Source organism: Bufo gargarizans, chromosome 4, assembly GCF_014858855.1.
Source record: "Bufo gargarizans isolate SCDJY-AF-19 chromosome 4, ASM1485885v1, whole genome shotgun sequence".
Taxonomy (NCBI): Eukaryota; Metazoa; Chordata; class Amphibia; order Anura; family Bufonidae; genus Bufo; species Bufo gargarizans.
The window spans coordinates 410,339,286-410,362,798 of NC_058083.1; the positions used below are offsets into that span (position 1 = coordinate 410,339,286).

At 43.7% G+C, this 23,513-nt stretch overlaps 1 protein-coding gene across 17 annotated transcripts in view; it reads right to left on the reverse strand.

Annotated features, from left to right (window-relative positions):
- Window positions 1-23,513, reverse strand: part of SYNE1 (spectrin repeat containing nuclear envelope protein 1) — a 451,533-nt gene that overhangs the window by 298,186 nt on the left and 129,834 nt on the right. For all 17 annotated transcript variants that reach the window (XM_044288568.1, XM_044288579.1, XM_044288581.1 and 14 more), the window contains 3 exons: window positions 6,571-6,678; window positions 5,143-5,280; window positions 4,804-4,968 (listed from right to left, as the gene is read on the reverse strand). In XM_044288568.1, the coding sequence (XP_044144503.1) occupies window positions 4,804-4,968; window positions 5,143-5,280; window positions 6,571-6,678 (411 nt within the window). The remainder of the gene's footprint in view (window positions 1-4,803; window positions 4,969-5,142; window positions 5,281-6,570; window positions 6,679-23,513) is intronic.

The following is a 23,513-nucleotide window of genomic DNA, read 5'->3' on the forward strand; positions in this document are numbered from 1 at the left end:
GAAACATAGAAACATAGAATGTGTCGGCAGATAAGAACCATTTGGCCCATCTAGTCTGCCCAATATATCTGAATCCTATGAACAGCCCCTTGCCCTTTCTTACATGAAAAATGGCCTTATGCCTATCCCATGCATGCTTAAACTCCTCCACTGTATTTGCAGCTACCACTTCTGCAGGAAGGCTATTCCATGCATCCACTCTCTCAGTAAAGTAACACTTCCTGATATTACTTTTAAACTTTTGCCCCTCTAATTTAAAACTATGTCCTCTTGTAGCAGTTTTTCTTCTTTTAAATATTTTCTCCTCATTTACCGAGTTGATTCCCTTTATGTATTTAAAAGTTTCTATCATATCCCCTCTGTCTCGTCTTTCTTCCAAGCTATACATGTTAAGGTCCTTTAATCTTTCCTGGTAAGTTTTATCCTGCTATGTATCTATGCAAACAGTTTGATAGGGAAGTCGCTGGTCACAAATTCCATTAAGGCTACATACACATGACATTTTACTTTATGTTTATTTCTGAGCAGATTTTTAGGCTGCATCTCCACGCCAAATCCGTAGCAAAATCAGTATGTGTTAAGCCTCATGAGACGTCCGTGGAACACGGTCCGTAAGATACCGGACTGGCATTGCAGGAGCGCACAGCATTATAGCAACCAATGACGCCGTGCACTCCTGCAATGCTAATCCGAACCCCTTTAAGGCCAGTTCCACACTACCAAAATAAGGCCACATTTTAGCATCTGTGCTACAGCCACAACTACTAGACGTCAACCTGAAAGGTTGCATTAGACGCTGTGTTATTTACTTGTTTAACTACTGCCGCATTGTAAAAGTGCAGCATCTAAACAATGAAAAAAAAAAATTGTTGGAGGAAAACAGAGGAAAAATTACACAAGTGAAACATGCACTTTTTGATCTTTTGACAAATGCTGTAAGTAATCCCTTTAAACCTATTGCAGTGAGCTGTGCTTTTGCAGGCTTCCTAATACTGTGAAGTGCCGCAGCGTACAGACGCTGGAAGCAGGAGAACAGGGCACAGAGAGAAGAGTCCACGGTGCAGCTTCTCCACGCCATGCCCAGACTGATTGAAATCTCTCTCCCTGTGTTGAGCATAAGGGAAGATGTGTCATTGAAGCCAAGCAGGGCGAGGAGAAGCCATACACAGGGCTCATCTCCCCAGTCCCAGTTAATTTCTAAAACACTGAAACTCTGCAGGTCCCGTGAGTGACCCTGTCGGGATTTCTCGCTGTCTTCGGTTCTGGCACCATGAATCTAATGACAGGTTCCCTTTAACAACATCCCACACTTTAAAATGTACCTGTCATTTTAGGTATTTTTTTACAATAAGCTCCCGTGAGTGTACATGAGGAATAACTATCGTATTTTTCGCTTTATAAGACGACCCAAACTATAAGACACACCCCAGTTTTAGAGAACAGAAATTTAGAAAGAAAATTAGAAAAAATATTTTCTAGGTCCCCTTTTAAGGAAATGTGGTTTACTGAAGTGAAGGGGTCAAGGTCAGTAACTTTAGGATGTACTGTAGGGGGGGAATAGTTTAGGTCTGCTCCTGTTACCCTTACTATGTCATCTGCTTGCCATTGTAACAACCAGCCATGGTGCGTGTGCTCACTTTGTTCAAAGTACATATCCAAATAAATGTGTCTCTTGTTTTTGCTCTCTTCTGCTAGATTATTTTCTAGAGCTGCCATGCTTCTTGTTCAGCTACATTATTTTTAAGTATTTTTCTGGGACACACACACACAGTTCTGGTAGACACACAGCTCTGCTATAAAAAGTAGAAGGGCCCAGCTTCCGATAAAACGATATCCTTTATTTGATGCGGTAAAATTCATACAGAACAAGACAGGTGCAAAATCGACACGTTTCGGATCTTACATTAGCGATCCTTACTCACGATATGATATGTTATCACGAGTAAGGATCGCTAATGTAAGATCTGAAACACGTCGATTTTGCACCTGTCTTGTTTTGTATGGATTCTACCTCAAATAAAGGATATTGTTTTATCGGAAGCTGGACCCTTCTACTTTTTATGCAGTTTACGTTGTCTTCGTCCTGGCTGTATCCGTGCCTCCGCCTCGATACACAGGCGAGTGCTGCAATTTGACTTTCTATATCTACAGCTCTGCTATACACACACAGCACTGCCATACAGATACAGCTCTGCTAAACACAGATACAGCACTGCTATACATGTACGTACACATCCCTGCTACACACACAGCTTGTTTACACATACATAATGCTCTACTACACACATACAGTTCCGTTACATACCGGCACATACAGCTCTGCTACACACTTACAGCTCTGCTACACCCATACAGCTTTGCTACACCCATACAACTTTGCTAAACATATATACACACATACAACACTGCTACACACATACACACACAAACTGATCTTTAACCCCTTCTACCCCAAGCTAGTTTTCACCTTCCTGCCCAGGCCTATTTTGTGTCAATTTATGTAGTAATAACGTTGGAGTGGTTTTTACTTATCTAACTGATTCTGAGATTGTTTTCTGGTGACATATTCTTCATACATCACATTAGCAGTACATTTGGGTCAAATTTCCTAAATTTAGTTTAGGAAGAAGGGTGAATAGGAGGAAAAGGAGTCTGATAAATGGACAAAAAGGCATTTTTCTCAGATAAAATACACTACAAAGTTTCATATACTGCCTATAATATTGATTTATGGAAAGTGAGTTTAGGTGTGTATAATAGAGTGTGTGTGTGTACTGACCAGGGAACGGCCACTCTTGTAGATCGATGTTTTACTGCATATTAGCACACTTTCATATTGCTCATTTATGCCTGCGTGGCTTTTGCAGCAAAAACAGCGACATTTGTAACTGTCATTTTTAACTCCCACAGCGCTCTTGTAACTGGAAATGTTTAAGACCGAATCACTGAACTGAAAATCAATACAAGAAATACAAGATAACAAGATATGTAATGAAGGTGTTTCTAACAGTACCCAGAAGGGCCTTAAAGGGAGTCTGTCAGCAGTTGTGACCATGCTAAACTGCTGACACCACTAGGTAGGGGATGAAGAATGCAGAACAAACATATGTTTTGTGAAGCTTTAGGTTTTAACATTAGTGAGAATACAAACTTTTATTCCGCCATATTCTGTTCCTTACATGCAATGGTGGTCGAGCTCTCTGCATTGAGCTGCTTTAGGCCCCTTTCACACGGGCGAGTTTTCCACGCGGGTGCAATGCGTGAGGTGACCGCATTGCACACGCACTGAATCCAGACCCATTCACTTCTATGGGGCTGTGCACATGAGCGGTGATTTTCACGCATCACTTATGCGTTGTGTGAAAATCGCAGCATGCTCTATATTGTGCATTTTCCCCGCAACGCAGGCCCCATAGAAGTGAATGGGGCTGCGTGAAAATTGTAAGCATCCGCAAGCAAATGCGGATGCGGTGCGATTTTCAAGCATGGTTGCTAAGATGACAGTCTATTCACTGTATTATTTTCCCTTATAACATGGTTATAAGGGACAATAATAGCATTCTTTAATACAGAATGCTTAGTAGAAGGTCAATTGAGGGTTAAAAAAATATAAAAAATTTACTCGCCTCCTCCTCTTGATCGCATAGCAGCCAGTCTCTATTTACTTCTTTAATTATGAGCTGCCGGCTAAAGGACCTGTAGTGACGTCACATCACATGGTCCAATCACATGGTTCATCACCGCAGTGATGGACCATGTGATGAGCTCAGTGACGTCACCACAGGTCCTTTGACAGGTCCTGAAGAAAGAACAGGAGACTGGCAGCTACGCTATCAATTGGAGGAGGTGAGTTAATTTTATTTATTTTTTTAACCCTCAATTGACCTCAAAAGAATGCTATTATTTTCCCTTATAACCATGTTATAAGGGAAAATAATTACATCTATACAACACCGAACCCAAACCTGAACTTCAGTGAAGAAGTTTTGGTCTGGGTACCAGATTCAGTTTTTTATCACGCGCGCGATAAGGGAAAATAATTACATCTATACAACACTGAACCCAAACCTGAACTTCAGTGAAGAAGTTCGGGTCTGGGTACCAGATTCAGTTTTTTATCACGCGCGCGATAAAAACTGAATAACGGAACACGATCGCAATTGCGTACATACTCGCGCGGGTTTGCCGCAATGCAGCGGGACGCATCTGGACCTAATCCGGACACGCTCGTCTGCAAGGGGCCTTACAGTCCCTCTGCTCTACTTTGAGTGACATCTGTAGCATCCAACCAGAAGACCACTAATGCTGTGACTCCCAAGGAGCAGAATCTGGCAGAACAAAAGTTTTCACCACTCTTGCTCCACAAAATGTATGTTTGTACTCTCCCCAGTCCCTACTTAGTGCTGTCGACAGATTAGCATTGTCAGAACTGTTGATAGACACGTGCCAGCCAGTCCTGTTGATTTCTGCAGGACCAGTCCACCATCTAATGTGTAGGGTGCCTCCTGACTCTCCCTCAAAGACAGAAGTGGAGGACGATAATGATGGGGCAATTGGTTTTCAACCGCCTGATCCTTTTCTTCACATGGACATAAGGTACTGTCAGAAACTTTTCCAATCCAAGACCACGCAATGCGAGAGATTATTATGGTTATGCAGATGTTAGCAGACCAAGCGACTGAATACCAGGGTGAAATCTGCTACCGCTATAACACTTTCTTTTTTAGGCAAGCTACAATATCTACTGCCAAACCACGTCAGGTGCTTACTGTATAAAACACGTATTTCAGTCTGCATCCTTACCTTGTGTTGCTCTAGTTTTCTATGTACCATATTTGCTGTTTCTTCATGAGATTGTTGCATAATAATATCTTCCCTGAGTGCAACTTCGGCTCGATATAACCAGGAGCCAATGGTTCCTAATGGAGCTGGTAGAGATTTATCAAGCTGTACATGCCAGTCAAAAATCTAGAAATTAAACCAAAATGGTCATTACTTTCTCATTTCTCATGTATTCTTTACTTAGATGGGCTCTAAACAATATTCAGCTCATGGTCATAAGTACTGAAGACAGGAATTAAGTGAGAGGAACCAACAGAATTTAAATGAAGATACGAGATGACAACAAAATGTATAACGTACCCTAGCAGAAACCTTCTCCCATGCTTGCTTCACCATCGTCTGGTCAAGTGATAGTTTTCCATCTTTGCCCAATGGATGAATGGCACTTTCAACTTGTTTCCTTTTCATTTCATACTGTACTCTATACTGTTTGTATGACTGCAAAAGAAGCAAATAAAGGGGGATGAAAAGATCAAATGGAGACTTATCTCTATTAATTATGAAAATCCCTCGCAGGAGATCACAATAGGGGACATTTACTGAAGACAGCCATTAATACATCAATCTTAGAAAAATCCACTGGAGTAAAGTTCCTTTTTACACTGCCCGGGACGAACGTTTGTCCCCAATAATATGCCCATGTAAAGGTGTGCCAATCACCTGATGAACCGGAGAAAGGCTCATTCATCGGGTGAAACAATCATTCATGCAGAGACCTAAGGCATCGTTTGTGGGCAGCCAACTCTGCCACCCAAAAATAATGACTCTGTATGGGGACTAGCAATCGTAGTAACCATCACTCATCCCCATACTGTGGAGAAGATCACTGCAAGTAAAGGCAGTTTTCATCTCCAATGGCGTGCAAGCAGTTGTTGGGAAGGAACGTTTCCAAGCGCAAGCCTCTTAATAAATCACGAGTTGCCTGCGTGCCAAAAACGGAAACTTATGTAAGCTACGAGTTGTGGTAGATGTCAGATATTACTTACTCCAGTTTTCTAGATGTAAATTATTGTAAATGTGTCTGACCCAGTTGCCCAGTGTGCAGACAGCAGCAGAGGATCAGAAAATTCACAAATTTTTGTGCAAAATGCAGTTTACTCAAAACTTTGTGACTTTTGCATGCCAGAAAACTAGTGTACAACTTTGATAAACGTGCCCTGAAATCCCAAACTATATAATAGAGATGAGCGAATCAAGTCAAACAAATTGATTCGTCTCATCAGCAGTTCTTCACCTGTGGGGTGCTGTCCCCCGCAGGTGAAGTGCCCGCCTGCTGCTAGACTGAGAGTTCCTGCCTGCAGATAGGGCAGAAGCTCCGTTCCAAAGCAGCGACGGCGTAGGTAAGTGTTTTATCACCCACAGGACATGTCTGCTATTATAAAGCAGTGTACCCAAGGCAGAAAACAGCACACTTATGAACATAAAGCTAGTAAAAAAAACTATTAGGTACAAAAATACAAATAAAAAAGGGGAGATTTATCAAACTGGTGTAAAGTAGAAATGGCTTAATTGCCCATAGCAACCAATCAGATTCCACCTTAATTTTTCGCAGCTCTTTTGGAAAATGAAAGGCGGAATCTGATTGGTTGCTATGGGCAACTAATCCAGTTCTACTTTATACCAGTTTGAGAAACCTCCCCCATAGTCGGAAATGTCATAACAACATGACAGCATTAAAAGATCAATTGTTCGCAACTCCACTTTCCGTTGCATGTACCATTCTCTTACCTGGTATCTGTCCTGTAAACTGCTTTCTACTGCTTGTGCCCTTGTGACGTCCCTTTCAAACTGTTCAATCCAAACTTTTAGATCCCGCAGCACCAGTCTGTCTTCTCTCTAGAAGGAGAAAAAAAAAAATCATACAAGATACAGTAACCAGGGGCGTAGCAGCTATAGGGGGTGCAGAGATAGCAGTCGCTACAGGGCCCAGGAGCCTGAGGGGGCCCAAAGACCCTTGTGCTGCATAAGAAGACTCTGGTATTCTAGAAAGTGCATGGAGGTGAAGTTACACATCTGACTTGGGGAGGGGCGTTTCATTTTTGGCTCAGTGCTTCCCTGCCCCTGACCACAAATCACTGAGGGAAGGGGGCCCCAAGCTGAACTCTTGCACCAGGGCCCCTGTCAGTAACCACGGGCATCACTGTATTACTGTATTTGTGTTAATTTCCTGTCAGGGGTTCAGGCATTTTTCAATGAAAGAATACAGGAATCTGTAGCGCTGCTTTTGCTGTCAAAATTACCAGTAGCCCTTCACAGACCCCATTACAGGGCAACCGGATCTGGCTTTGCTGTAATTGGAAGCTATGACGTTAGTGTGAACAGAGCCTTAGTTTTTCAATGACAATTTACAATCTTGGTTTTATATAAGGTAATGTTCAACAGGAAATAAAACGGAAACAAGTATGGTAAGTAAATGGATTAGAAATGATGTAAATCTCACTGGATTCTATAAGAGAGATTCTGGGACATTAACATAACACCATCCAATCTGATAAAGAATCTTATAAAGAATCTTCTGGCGCAAATGAAGTCAGAAATCTACGGCAGCTCAGAGCTGTTAGGCCTCTTTCACACGGGCGTCATTTTTTTTGCCCGGATAAGAGCCAGGTGCGTTGCAGGAAAATGCGCGATTTTCCCGTGCGAGTGCAAAACATTGTCATGCGTTGCACTCGTGTGAGAAAAATCGCGCATGTTTGGTACCCAAACCCAAACTTCTTCATAGAAGTTCGGGCTTGGGATTGATGTTCTGAAGATTGTATTATTTTCCCTTATAACATGGTTATAAGGGAAAATAATAGCATTCTGAATACAGAATGCATAGTAAACCAGCGCTAGAGGGGTTAAAAAAAATAAAAAATAATTTAACTCACCTTAGTCCACTTGATCACGAAGCCCGGCATCTCCTTGTGTCTCCTCTGCGCTGAGCGGCTGAACAGGACCTGGGGTGAGCTGCTCCATTAAATACAGGTTAAGGACCTTCGATGACGTCACTCCGGTCATCACATGGTACGTCACATGATCTTTTACCATGGTGATTCACCATGGTAAAAGACCATGTGATGACCGGAGTGACGTCATCAAAGGTCCTTAACCGATATTTAATGGAGCAGCACACCCCAGGTCCTGTTCAGCCGCTCAGCGCAGAGGAGACACAAGGAGATGCCGGGCTTCGTGATCAAGTGGACTAAGGTGAGTTAAAAATGTTTTTATTTTTTTTTAACCCCTCCAGCGCTGGTTTACTATGCATTCTGTATTCAGAATGCTATTATTTTCCCTTATAACCATGTTATAAGGGAAAATAATAATGATCGGGTCTCCATCCCGATCGTCTCCTAGCAACCGTGCGTGCAAATCGCACGGCATCCGTACTTGCTTGCGGATGCCATCCGATTTTCACACACCCCATTCATTTCTATGGGGCCTGCGTCACGTTGAAATCGGACAATATAGAGCATGCTGCGATTTCAACTGAACGCACAAGTGATGCGTTAAAAACAACGCTCATGTGCACAGCCCCATAGAAATGAATGGGTCAGGATTTAGTGCGGGTGCCATACGTTCGCCGCACGGATCGCACCCGCACGGAAAACTCGCCCGTGTGAAAGGGGCCTTAGGGTGCTGGCACACAGCGCGGTTCTGACTGGCAGTTAGGCCTCTTTCACACGGGCGTCATGTTTTTTGCCCGGATAAGAGGCGGGTGCGTTGCGGGAAAATGCGCGATTTTTCCGCGCGAGTGCAAAACATTGTCATGCGTTTTGCACTCGCGTGAGAAAAATCGCGCATGTTTGGTACCCAAACCCGAACTTCTTCACAGAAGTTCGGGCTTGGGATTGATGTTCTGAAGATTGTATTATTTTCCCTTATAACATGGTTATAAGGGAAAATAATAGCATTCTGAATACAGAATGCTTAGTATAATAGTGCTGGAGGGGTTAAAAATAATAAAAAAAAGTTAACTCACCTTCTCCTCTTGTTCGCGTAGATGCCGGTCTGTTCTTTAGCTGTGGACTGAATGACCTGAGGTGATGTCAGATCACATGCTCCAATCACATGGTCCATCACCATGGTGATGGAGCATGTGATCTGACATCACCACAGGTCCTTCAGCCCACAGCTAAAGAACAGACCGGCATCTAAGCGAACAAGAGGAGAAGGTGAGTTAACTTTTTTATTATTTTTAACCCTTCCAGCACTATTATACTAAGCATTCTGTATTCAGAATGCTATTATTTTCCCTTATAACCATGTTATAAGGGAAAATAATACAGTGAATAGACTGTCACCTAGAACCCATGCGTGAAAATCGCACCGCATCCGCACTTGCTTGCGGATGCATGCGATTTTCACGCAACCCCATTCATTTCTATAGGGCCTGCGTTACGTGAAAAACGCACAAAGAGGAGCATGCTGCGATTTTCACGCAACGCACAAGTGATGCGTGAAAATCACCGCTCGTGTGCACAGTCCCATAGAAATGAATGGGTCAGGATTCAGTGCGGGTGCAATGCGTTCACCACACGCATCGCACCCGCACGGAAAACTCGCCCGTGTGAAAGGGGCCTTAGGGTGCAGTTTTTTATTAAATCATTTCCACACTGCAGAACACCAGGGTTTAACGAGGCTGCTAAACTGGCTACAGGCTCCTTTCACACGAGCAAGTTTTCCGAGCGGGTGAAATGCGTGACATGAAAGCATAGCACCCGCACTGAATCCTGACCCATTCATTTCAATGGGTCTGTATACATGAGTGTTGTTTTTCACGCATCAGTTCTGCGTTGCGTGAAAATCGCAGCATGTTTTATATTCTCTGTTTTTCACGCAGCCCTGGCTCCATAGAAGTGAATGGGGCTGCGTGAAAAACGCATTGCATCCGCAAGCAAGTGCGGGTGCAATGCGTTTTTCACTGATGGTTGCTAAGAGATGTTGTTTGTAAACATTCAGTTTTTTATCACGCACGTGAAAAACGCATCAAAACGCATTGCACCCGCGCAGAAAAAACTGAACAACTGAATGCAATCGCAGACAAAACTGACTGAACTTGCTTGCAAAATAGTGCGAGTTTCACTGAACGCACCCTGAACGCATCCGGACCTAATCCGTCACACTCGTGTGAAAGGGGCCTAACTGCATGTTAGAACTGCACTGTGTGTCATCACCCTTAGGCCTCATTAATTTCTATGGGGCTGTGCACATGAGTGGTGATTTTCATACATCGCAGCATGCTCTATATTGTGCGTTTTTCATGCATTGCAGGCCCCAAAGAAGTGAATAGGGCTGCGTGAAAATCGCAATCATCCGCAAGCAAGTGCGGATGTGGTGCGATTTTCACGCAGCCCTATTCACTTCTTTGGGGCCTGCATTGCATGAAAAACGCACAATATAGAGCATGCTGCGATGTATAAAAAAAAATATATAATAATAATAATTAAACTCACCTCATCCACTTGTTCGCGCAGTCCAGCTCGTCTTCTTTGATGACCTGGGAAGAAAAGGACCTTCGGTGATGTCACTGCTCTCATCACATGGTCCATCACATGATCCATCACCATGGTGATGGACTATGTGATGAGCGCAGTGACGTCACCAAATGTCCTTTTCTCCCAGGTCCTCAAAGGAGAAGAAATAAGACAAGCCAGGCTGCGCAAACAAGTGGATGAGGTGAGTTTAATAAAAAAAAATTTTTATAACTCCTCCATTCCTATTTTACTGTATTCTGTAATGCTATTATTTTCCCTTATAACCATGTTATAATGGAAAATAACAAAATCTACACAACACCTAACCCAAACCCAAACTTCTGTGATGAAGTTCGGGTTCGGGTCTGGGAACCAAACATGCCGATTTTTCTAACACGTGTGCAAAACGCATTAAAACCCTTTGCACTCGCACTGAAAAATCACGCATTTTCCACGAACGCACTCGCATACTATCCGTCCCTCACAAGCGATGCCCATGTGAAAGAGGCCTTCGATTTCTGTTTAGTCGCATAGACTGCCGGAGGGTGTGCCTAATTTATGAAGAGGCCTGCTCCTCGTCATAAATTAGGCACATCCTATGGCAGCGCAGGGGACATAAAGACCGGTGCAAAAAGTGCAGATTTTGATTAATTTTCCCATAAGTACAAAGCACGTGTTTCACTATATACCAAATTAACCAATTGACAGCATTAGTGGGTAAATTCCTCAGTTTTGAGGCCCATTCACATGGTCTGACACAGCAGGCAATTATGGGGAATGAACCGCTTGTCAGAGGAGGTGAAAGCTGTATTTACATGCAGTAACCATCTCTTCTATATGGTGACTAGAGATTGCCACTGTGATCTGTGATCGCTCACAACTAGCGATGAGCGAATCGAATTCGTATGAAACATCCAAAGTCGATTTGCATAAAACGTTGCTCTAATACTGTACGGAGTAGGAGCTCCGTACAGTATTAGAATGTATTGGCTCCGATGAGCTGAAGGTTATGCTTTGCACAATAACTTCATAAAATAATTTTCACTGTAAAAAAACATTTCCCGCTCATCCCTACTCACAACCATACTGATTTTTAAAAATCTGTAAAAAAAAAAATCAGTGATGGAGACCAAATACGCCGTGAAAAAACAAAGACATAACATGGATGGCGTCCGTGTTTCATGGACCACTGATAGGAGATGCTTTAAAAATTAACATTCAGCTGAGTAGCGTCCGTGGAATACAGATAACACACAGAGGGCAGAAAACAGATACATGGACAAAACACAGAAAGCTTCATGGACAAAATATGGACTGATTTTTTCACGGGCATCAAACAGACATGGAAATGTGAACAAGGCCTTAGGCTGCTAAATCTGCTGCCCATGAAAGATGATTTAGGTGACCGCATCAGCGATGCTTTCACCCAAAAAACAAGCCGATGCGTGTTCATTAAAGGGTAACTGTCATGTTTTCATTAAAAAATATCAATTTTAGCATATGTTACTGCTGCAGCAGCATTATGCATAAAGCAATCTTTAGTTTCTTTACATACCACTGTTTTCCCTGAGTTACGGCTGTTTAAACATTTACAATATTAGGACCTTCCCAAGATGGCTCCTCTGTCAGTTCTCTGAGGCCAAAACTGCTTTCCCTCACTTCCCATACACACCAGCAACGGTCTTTTACCCTAAGTTCACACCTGAGCGTTTTACAGCGCGTTTCGCGCTGTAAAACGCTCAAGACATGAAAAGCAATGCTTCCCTATGGGAATGGTTCACACCTGGGCGTTTTACAGCGCGTACGAACACGCTGTAAAACGCCCGACGCTCAAACAAGTACTTGAGCGTCTTTGGGGCGTTTTGACGCGCGTTTGTGGCCATAGGACACTGCAGTCAATCACACAAACGTGCGTCAAACGCGCGTTTACTATTCCAAAAAACGTGCGTAAAACGCGCGTTTGAGAAACGCTCAGGTGTGAAAGCAGGGTTAAGGGAGCAGTGGAAAGGGACAGAGGACATTAATGAAAGCTGTTATTATAAGATAATTACAGCTCTTTTGGCAATCATTGACAGACTAAGGCTACTTTCACACTAGCGTTCGGCTGTCCGCTTGTGAGCTCCGTTTGAAGGGGCTCACAAGCGGACCCGAACGCTTCCGTCCAGCCCTAATGCATTCTGAGTGGACGCGGATCCGCTCAGAATGCATCAGTCTGGCGGCGTTCAGCCTCTGCTCCGCTCAGCAGGCGGACACCTGAACGCTGCTTGCAGCGTTCGGGTGTCCGCCTGGCCGTGCGGAGGCGTGCGGATCCGTCCAGACTTACAATGTAAGTCAATGGGGACGGATCCGTTTGAAGATGACACACTATGGCTCAATCTTCAAACGGATCCGTCCACCATTGACTTTCAATGTAAAAGTCTGGACGGATCTGCTCAGGCTACTTTCACACTTAGAAAATTTTATACAATATAATGCAGACGGATCCGTTCTGAACGGAGCCACCGTTTGCATTATATGAGCGGATCCGCTCTGAACGCAAGTGTGAAAGTAGCCTAACTCAGGTATACATGCCTAGCTCTAATAAACTAGCAAATAAAAAAAAATGACAGTTACCCTTTAAGTGACCCAGCACCTTAAACAGGGAAATAATCAGAAACAAGTGTTCCTAGGAATGTTTCCATATCTGCAGCTCAAGTCCTCCTGGCTGTAATTGTGTACAAGGCTGCAGCAGTGATGTAGCTGTACACAACTGCAACCTCTGCAGCCAATCACTAGTTTCAGTGATATACGCATAAGACGTATTGTACAGATACTTCACCGCTGCAGCCAGGGTGGATTGGCCCTAAACCCTACAGAGAAATTTCCCAGTGGGCTGATGCCCCAGGAGGCCACCCAAGTCCTCCTCTCTGCTACTTACCGGGTACATAATGAGCTCTCAACAGTAATTAACTCTGTGAGAATCAGGCACTCATGTACCCAGCCAGGAACTGCACATGCACTCCTAAATTCAACTGCTGTGGTCCACACCTCACCTCCTAAGCCCCCTTCTCCATAGACAACTGGAGGAGGAGGACATAAGATGGTAACTATTGATGGCCACCACAGAGGGACAGTTTTTGGGCAATATATTGTGCTACACTGTTCTGTTCTATTTGATTCTGCTAGGATGGTATTTTGCACTGTGGTATTGTTGACCCCACCTGCTTATGTTGCCCCACCTTCTGTTAATTCGGACCTGCCTACAAAATGGGGCCACTTTATTGTTCCTTCTTAAAATACATATTCATATGGTACAAACTGGTGGTGATTAAAACTACACGTGACCCCTATCCCACTTGAATTACTTCTCATACGACAACACTACGGCAGTATCATCAGGGGAACAGACAAGGACAGGACAGATTTACTAATACTAGTCTTTTCCAAGCCAATCTTAGTAATAATAGTGCCGGAGTTACGGTAGATGCTCCAAATTTATTAACCGGTAAAGGCCTAGATTCAGCTACAATCTTGCCAGTTTCTGGAGTATATTATAACACATTCAGTGGGACGCAGAAGGTCCCACCCCCTTGGCTACACCACGACCCTTTCTCACCACATTAGAAAAATGGAGAGAACCTCAAAACATTGCAAATTTTGGTGCAAATAATGTGTGTGCCACAACCGGTGGCATAAAAAACATTCAGAAATCTCTCTATGAATGAGACTAATAGGCTTCATATAGGATGTAATTCAAGGTCAGTACAAGATAAGTAAAGCATCTTTTTATAGCTTATACCCAGATTATGGTGCCTTATAAGAATTACATTTGGAATATTAAAGTTATAATAAAGTTGATTTGAAGAAACATCTAGCAGGGAAACAATAGGACAGATTTTCTAGCACTACTGCACTGAATACTAATGGTGTTCTGGCACTTGGCCCATCAGAATAGTGGCAGCAGCTAATGCCAAGCACAAGCAGGCAATATTCAGCAGCTGCACCTCGTAGCCCAGCTAGGTATGTGCTGTGTTAATGAACATGGTGCACAGATCAACGATATTATAATTTTAGCAAATCTCTACCATTTTCTATTTATTCCCATCTTTCCTGTTAGCACACACCAAACTAGAAAAAAATGATGGACTTGGCAAAAATGTTCTGCTCGAGTGCTGGGAGCCGTGTCCTACGTCTTTTGTACAATGCAGAGGAGAAGGTGGTGCTACAGCCAACCTGTTACAGGGGTGACCAGATTATATTCACATAGTAGCGCCGAAACCCAGTGTGGTCACCTCTGTCTCTTTCCATGGATCTGCTCTAAGGGCCTGTTGACATAGGCTGATAACAGTCCAGAACAAGCGACGACATTTAAAGGGCCTTATACACAGGCTGATGCAACTGTATGGGGGATGAGTGATCACTAGTGTGATTGTTGGTCCTGCATACAGTTTGCATATTGTCAGCAGCACATCCACTGTTTGTATAAGATGTGCTGCCAACAGATTTTTATGTTAAAGACATTGTCTAATATCACCATTGTAACTACCAGGTGCCTAGGAAACAATGGAGCGGCCCGGCGCTGCACTGCATGACAACTATGGAAAAAGCGTGGCCCAGTAAGATATGCTGTTTCCATAACTCGCTGTGCCAGTCTGTTTCTGTAGCTGCCATGCACTGCAATGGAAGCTACTGAAACAGGAGCGCCAGGCAAGTCCGCTGTTTCCTAGTCACCTGGTGGTCAGGACCTAGTCACATCTTGCCTTAGAAACTGTGAGATGAGACAACCACTTTAAGCAGTTCACTTCCATGGGAGCAGCGCTTCAGTAACTAGCTCAGTCCTCTACATGATGTACAGAGCTGTGTAGTTCCGGCACCGCCATCTGATCGGCAGGGGTTGGGGGGTCTCAAACCACCGCCGATCAGATATTGAATATCTAATATTAAAATCCAGGGAAACCCATTAATTCGTAAGGGTGCTTCCAGCCAAGAATATTGGATAGATCAGATCTGTGCATGCTTCCTTTTGAACTCAAAGCCACGAGTGGATCATAAAGGAAGGAAAAGTAAAAAGCAAACACTTAGGGCTCATGCACACAAACATATTTTCTTTACGTGTCCGTTCTGTTTTTTTTTTTTTGCAGACTGTATGCGGAAACTATTCATTTCAATGGGTCCGCAAGAAAAACGGATGGTACTCCGTGTGCATTACGTTTCCGTATGTCCGTATTTCCGTTCCGCAAAAAAATAGAACATGTCCTATTATTGTACGCATTACGGACAAGTATAGGACTGTTCTATTAGGGGCCAGCTGTTCCGCAAAATACGGAATGCACACGGACGTCATCCGTATTTTTTGCGAATCCTCTTTTTTAACGGACCGCAAAATACATACGGCCTTGTACATGAGGCCTCACTGGTATATGTCTCTATCTTATTTTTTTTCGGGGGAGGCTAAAAAAATAGCTGCTTAAAAAACTTTGTCAATTCAGCCTTAACAAGCAGCTTCTTTTTATTGATTACATTAATATTGTAAAAATATTCAAATGCATATACAATAAAGTAATTCATATTTTCGAATAATCTATGGGTTTCTGAGAAAAAGCAGCCCAGAAACTATAAACGCTCTACGAGTAAGTTAGATATCGGCACATTATCCTCTCACATGGCAGCCAAAGTTGCCTAGCAACCTATTCCGCTAATAAAAGGGAAAGGCAGAATCTGCTCAGAACACCCACAGACTAATTAAAAATACTAATGTGCCGCACAGTTATAATTGATACGTTCTACCCTATTTGTAAAACTAACATTGGTCCATGCCAGGAGGGTTTGTAAAAAAAAAAAAAAGTTTGATGCCAGTGCATCTACCCACATTTCATGGCATACATAAAAGTCATAACCAATTACTTGTATATTCACAATGGTGCTGTAAACACTGAATAGATATGAAGTTGGTTTTCATACCAAGTTAAACCCTGCGATGCCATCTGTTTAGTACGCTAACTGGCAAGGAAGCTTCCTGGTTTATCACCAGGTGACCATATGGTTAAGTTTTCCATTGTTTACCGTCATAGGAAGAATTGAATTGCTATGGATTTGGTCCATATTTATTACTCAGGTACTCTGATGTGACATAGTATATCAGTACATTCATACTTTAATAAAACAAAGGAGCTGTAACTCTCTGTCCGATGCACAAAGCCCTTTAAGATTTTCATCAGGATTTTTGTCGGGGGCTGTGTCGTAGTTCCTATACTCATCTAAGCTCTTTCATTTGGGATAAGTCTTGTTGAGATTTGGCTGCGGGACCACAGTGCCGATATTGACTTACTCCAAATTTTTGGCACCATGTCAAAGCTGTCCATAGTCTTTAAAGGGAATCTATAATCTCCAGCAAGCCCTATAAAGTACAGTAACACATGTATCGATCACCTGCCACTGACTCCAGATCAGTCAGTAGTATGTCTCTACTCACTCCCGTTTCCCCCACTGGGCATGTGTAAACCAGCCATGGAATGCATTGAGAGGACTCCTGTGCATGCGCACATATTGGAGAGGACTCCAGGACATGTCCCCTCTATGCATTCCCTGTTTGTTGATGCATAGCAGGGGAATGGGGGTCAGTATTGAAATACAAATAACTGATCTGAAGCCAACGGCAATGGTATTACCCAGCTGTTTATTTCTTCATCTTTCCAGAAGAAAAACAGGCCCAGATTTACTAATGGCGTAAACTCAGACTGTCTCAGTGGCGTAGTACGGATGATAAATTTGCTGCATGACTAGACACTTCTGTCCAACTTTATACCAACTATTGGTTGGCTTAGTTTGAAACAAAATTTTACACCAGAATTGTGGCTCAATTTTGTCACAAAATAATGCACCATAGCCCCACTTCTCTCCCCACTAAGACATGCCCCTTTTAAGTAAACCAGCCCCCTTGGAGAGCTAAGCAGAATAGATCTTTCTAAAACTAGATGGAGCAGAATGCACCAAAATGTAACAAACTGTGCGAAATGTTGGTTTAATTTATGAGAACACGTAGGTTTGCTCCCATTAGTAAATGTGGGGCCAAAGAATTCTCATAAAAGGTGCTCCCAGCACTGCTATTTCATGGGGAACAGACAGGTTATGACAGAAACTAATAAAAACCAAATTACAATGTTAAATTACAAATAGATAGACTGACAGACAGAGATAGATAGATAGATAGATAGATAGATAGATAGATAGATAGAATAAACAAACACCCTTCTAACACCGTTCACTGATACTGGAGTGCTGCCTCATCATTTACTTTTATAGATAGATACATATTAAATAGATAGATAGATATTAGATAGATATAATAGATAGATAATAGATAATGGATAGACACACAGATAAATATGGGGCAAAAAGATAGATAGACTGACAGATAGATAATAGATAGACAGACATATAAATAAACACGTTGCACATTGTGTTAAAGAGGCTCAGTCATCAGGATCAACCCTATTAAACCAGATATACTGTCTGGTAGGGCTCATCATGATGATTAAAGCAATACCTTTCTTTTGCCTGTATGTTAAACAGCTGCAGAGATATCTGTTGTTTTATTCTCTATATATAGAGAATACACTATGTACTATAGCTTCACCACACTGAGATCTGCTCAGAAAGCTACATATTACTGCTTTATTCACAGGCACGATATATGTCTATAAAGACACTGCTAATACATGCATAGAAAAAACATACATGTGGTAGCTATAGCTTGAGCTAAGTGTTTGGTCCGTCTTCTATTGTGTCAGAGAAAACTGATCCGTCCCCATTGACTTGCATTGAGGGTCATGCCAGATCCGTCTTGCTCTACATCCCAGGACGGAAAGCAAACTACAACATATTGCGGTTTTCTCTCCGGTAGGAGAACGGAACGGAGTGGATTTTGGAGCATTCCGTTCTTTTCAGTTCTGTCCCAATTTACAATGAATGGGGACAAAACGGAAGCGTTTTTTTTCCGGTATTGAGCCCCTATGACAGATCTCAATACCGGAAAACTTAAACCCGGACATCCCTCCATTTTCACCCTGGCAGCCCCCCTGACAGGAGCATCGGAGCAGTTCATGCTCCGATGCTCTCCTTTGCCCTGCTCTAAATCGCGCAGGGCAAAGGCATTTTTAGGAGTTCCAGTGACGTACCAGGGCTCTCCATGGGGCAGACAGGAACCCCGGTGACGTCACCGGCACTGATGGGTGGGATTTAGCTCTGCCCTAGCCAGTAAAACGGCTAGGGCAGAGCTAAAGCCCGCCCCTCAGAGCCGGTGACGTCACAGAACACACTGCCGGGCGGAAGTTACCGCCCGGCAGTGTGTTATTGAAAACAAAAGAGCCCCTGCCCTGCGCGGTTTAGCGCAGAGCAAGGGAGCGCATCGGAGCATGAGGCTAGGCTCAGGGGGGCTGCCGGGGTGAAAATAAGGGTATGTCCGGGTTCAGCTCTGAACCCGGACAACCCCTTTAACGCTAGTGTGAAAGTAGCCTTACAAAGCAGCGCTCAAAGGATTAAGCCCCACCTCCTGGTGCTCAAACTTCTCATTTGTATATGACTAAAGACAGATTTCTCTGCATCTATTTAACATACAGATAAAAGAAAGGTATAGTTTTGATCAGCATGATGTCTGGTTTAATAGGGTTGATCCTGATGACAGAGCCGCTTTAAAGAAGACCTTTCACCGATCCTGACATTGTGAACTAAGTATACAGACATGGGGAGCGGCGCCCGGGGATCTCACTGCGCTTACTATTATCCCTGGGCGCCGCTCCGTTCTCCTGCTATGCCCTCCGGTATCTTCGTTCACTAAGTTATAGTAGGCAGAGATTTCAGTCACTAAGTTATAGTAGGCGGAGTCTGCCCTTGTTCTGCTGTAGCGCTGGCCAATCACAGCGCAGAGCTCACAATCTGGGAGGTTATTTTCTCCCAGGCTGTGAGCTCTGCTATGCGATTGGCCAGCGCTACAGCAGAACAAGGGCAGACTCCGCCTACTATAACTTAGTGACCGAAGATACCGGAGGGCATAGCAGGAGAACGGAGCGGCGCCCAGGTATAACAGTAAGTGCAGTGAGATCCCCGGGCGCCGCTCTCCATGTCTGTATACCCAGTTCTCAATGTCAGGATCATGAAAGGTCCTCTTTAATGTTACTCAGTAATTTACATTCATTAGGCAACTTCGTGCAATTTTGCATCAAAGTTTCAAATTTTGCAATAAAAACTCGGCAATATTTGTATTTGGGGCTAAATGTCTGAGCCAAGCAGAGCTTTAGACTCGCATCACCTTCTAAAAATAAAAGTCCAGTTCAAGCAGGGCAAGTTTTTGCCATCAAATATGGAAGGGGCTTCTAGCGCAGACGAGAACAGAGCCCTGGGCATGTTACAGGTCACAACCATCAGCAATCCCATGCCTGCAAGCCATAGGAAAGTTCTATGGAAATATAGAAAGTTGAATACATTGCATTCATCAGATTAGTATGAAAGATTTGGGAAGTAAACATGTTTTTACAGATTGGTCTATTTGGCTCAAGCTTTCATCCGTGAACCACCACTTTCCTTTATAATTACTCAGTCTGACTCAATCTTCGGATTGAGGACACTTTACATGTGGAGGAGTAGGTCACGTCCTGCACTGCACAATAATACTTCACAGCCACAGGATTGCATTTATTTCATTTGAAAGGTTTCATGGCTTTCAAAAGGAAATCTGCAGCCAGTCTAGAATATCTTACAGTGCAGTTAATGGTATAGGAAGTTAGGTTTACTTTCATCCACATGAAATACAGCGAGGCTTACACTCCACCTATTAACAGCATCTAGCCTTCAACTTATTAAAGGGTTTCTATCACCTGAAAAATGGGTATTAAGCTGGCAGACATTAGCGATGTGCTAACGTCAGCTGAACATAACTATATTAGTGCCATCTCACTGCCTGCCGCCATTATTGAGAAAAACAAACTTTGATATTATGCTAATTAGCCTATAGGAGCGGGGGGGGGGGGGGGGTTGCTCCTGCTCCTAGAGGCTCCGTTCTCCCACCTCTGGCCCTAGATTGACAGGGGAAGGCATCGTTGGTCTCCTACCCCCAGCCCTGTCTGCAGTGTAAATCTTGCGCCGTTCAGTATTCGGCGCAGGCGCAGTGAGTGAAGGGTGCTTGCCAGCTTCCTCACTGTGCCTGCGCCGAATACTGAACGGTGTAAGATTTACACTACAGACAGGGCCAGAGGTAGGAGACCAACGATGCCTTACCCTGTCAATCTAGTGTAGCAGGGCATGGCCAGAGGTGGGAGAACGGAGCCTCTAGGAGCAGGAGCAACCCCCCCCCCCCCCCCCCCCCCCGCTCCTAGAGGCTAATTAGCATATTACAAAAGTTTGTTTTTCTCAATAAAAAACTGTGAGATGGCACTAATATAGTTATGTTCAGCTGACATTAGCACATCGCTAATGTCAGCCGGCTTAATACCCATTTTTCCAGGTGATAGAAACCCAGGCATTCTCAAACTGCGGCCCTCCAGCTGTTGCAAACTACAACTCCCAGCATGCCTGAACAGTCTACAGGTATCAGCCTACAGCAGGGCATTGTGGGAGTTGTAGTTTTGCAACAGCTGGAGGGCCGCAGTTTGAGGATGCCTGCTTTAACAGATATTAATGAATAGCCATGTGATTTACATAGCAATAGCAACAGCGACACCTTCAGGCCAAACCATGTCTCAATCAACTGAAAGCAGGAGCAAACCGTTCTACACAAATCCTTGATACATGTCATTGCTGCTGTCAGACGACAAGACCAAAAGAGATGCTGTTTCTAAAGAGGGTTCCCCTTTTTGTGTAAGTAAAGCAAAATTATTGTACTATTAACAATTATACAACTTTCTGATATACGTTGTCCTCTAACCTGTCACAATTTTTTAGACTGTTTGCTGATAACAAATGGGAGGCTCTCAGGGCATCGGCCCACCAGGAAGTTTCCCTGTAGGGTCTATGGCCAGTCAGCCCCTGGCTACAAACGATTTGTGACCTAAATATCTAGGCGGCATACTTTCCTGATTGTTTGTGTCAATGTATGTAAAAAGTATGAGCCTGGACTACAAGTAAGGGTCCATTCACACGTCCGTATGTGTTTTGCAGATCCGCAAAACACGGACACTGGCAATGTGCGTTCCGCATTTTGCGGACCACACATCGCCGGCACTCTCACAGAAAATGCCTTTTCTTGTCTGCAATTTCAGACAAGAATAAGACATGTTCTATTTTTTTTGTGAATCCGCAAATGCGGACAGCACAGCGTTTCATCTCAAAATGCGCCCAGCCAGCCGCTCCCAACTGCCGTTCTGAAGCTCCGCCCAGCTCATCAATATTCACTTTGCTGGGTGGCGGCTACAACACTCCCCAGTCACGATCCTGCGCATGGGCAATTTAATCCTCCTGGCATTGTTCACGTCTAATCTTCTGTGCTTGTGCCCGGTCGTGGTTACATGTAAGTGACGAGACAGGCAGGTTATAAAACTTTATTTTTCGGTATTTATAAGGTGGACAGGGGGATACTTAGATGCTTTTAATAGACTGTATAAGACCTGTAATGTCATATATATATAACTAAATATCCTGATTTTGCCTGTCAGTGTCCCTTTAAGGCTAGCGGTTACCATATTACCATGCAATAAAGAGAACATTTTAAATGAAATAGTAACTAAACCATTGCATCAAATTGTAATAAGATGTCCCTAATGCCCTAATACAAGTTTGCCTAAGGATTTATTAATTAATTTTGTATTTTTATTATACTTTTTTCCGACCTTAAAGAGGACCTTTCACCAGAATTAAACTTCTAAACTAACTATACAGACATGTAGAGCGGCGCCCAGGGACCCCCCTGCACTTACTGTTATACCTGGGCGCCGCTCCGTTCTCCCGGTAGAGCCTCCGGTATCTTTACAGTTAGGCTCCACCCAGGGGAACCTGCCGGCGCCTCCTTCTCCCATGCTGCAGCGCTGGCCAATCACAGCGCTCAGCTCATAGCCTGAGAGGCTTTTTTCTCTCTCAGGCTATGAGCTGAGCGCTGTGATTGGCCAGCGCTACAGCATGGCAGAATGAGCCGACGGCAGGTTCCCCTGGGTGGAGCCTAACTGTAAAGATACCGGAGGCAATTACGGGAGAACGAAGCGGCGCCCAGGTATAACAGTAAGTGCAGGGGGGTCCCTGGGCGCCGCTCTGCATGCCTGTATAGTTACTTTAGTTTCTGGTGAAAGGTCCTCTTTAAGCGACGTGCACTCCTGATCACCTTGTCTGCCCCATAGGCTGATTTTAATTAGTCCAACTATGTCAGCGAAGGTCCTTTTGCAGGTCCTTCAGGAAGAACAGAGAAGAGGATCCCAGCTGCGTGATCAAGTGAATGAGGTGAGTAATGTTTTGTTTTTTGTTTTTTAACCTTCAAGTGACATTTCACTTTGCATTCTGTATTAAAGAATGCTATTATTTTCCCATTGTAACCATGTTATAATGGAAAATAATAAAATCTACAGAACACCTAACCCAAACACTTGCTTGCGGATGCAATGCGTTTTTCACTGAAGCCCCATTCACTTCTATGGAGCCAGGGTTGCGTAAAAAACGCAGATTATAGAACATGCTGCATTTTTCACGCAACGCAGAACTGATGCGTGAAAAAACTACTCATGTACACAGACCCATTGAAATGAATGTCAGGATTCAGTGCGGGTGCTATGCGTTCACATCATGCATTGCACCCGCGCGGAAAACTCGCTCGTGTGAAAGGGGCCTTAGAGTTCTGGAATGTATTGGATAACACTGACATATTACGCGCGCTAGCGATAATCTGCTAGAATATTGGGTAGTGTGAAGGGGCCTTAATACTTTTCATGGGATAACCCCTTTAAAAACTCATCCAGTTTGATGCTCCTGTAAAAACTGTGGACGTTCTGCACACAATTCCACGGCAGACAATCTATAATGTTAAAGGGGTTGTCCGGGTTAAGAGCTGAACGGACATATTCACTTCTTCAGCCCTCAGCCCTTCTGACATGAGCATTTGTGTATTTCATGCTCCGATGCTCCCCCTTGCCCTGCGCAAGGCCTGTTTTCTTTACATTTCTACACTGCTAGGCGGAGACTTCCACCTAGCAGTGTTGCTGTCGTCACAAGCACTAATAGGCAGGCTGTAGTGCTGCCCTAGCCATTTTATAGGCTAGGGAA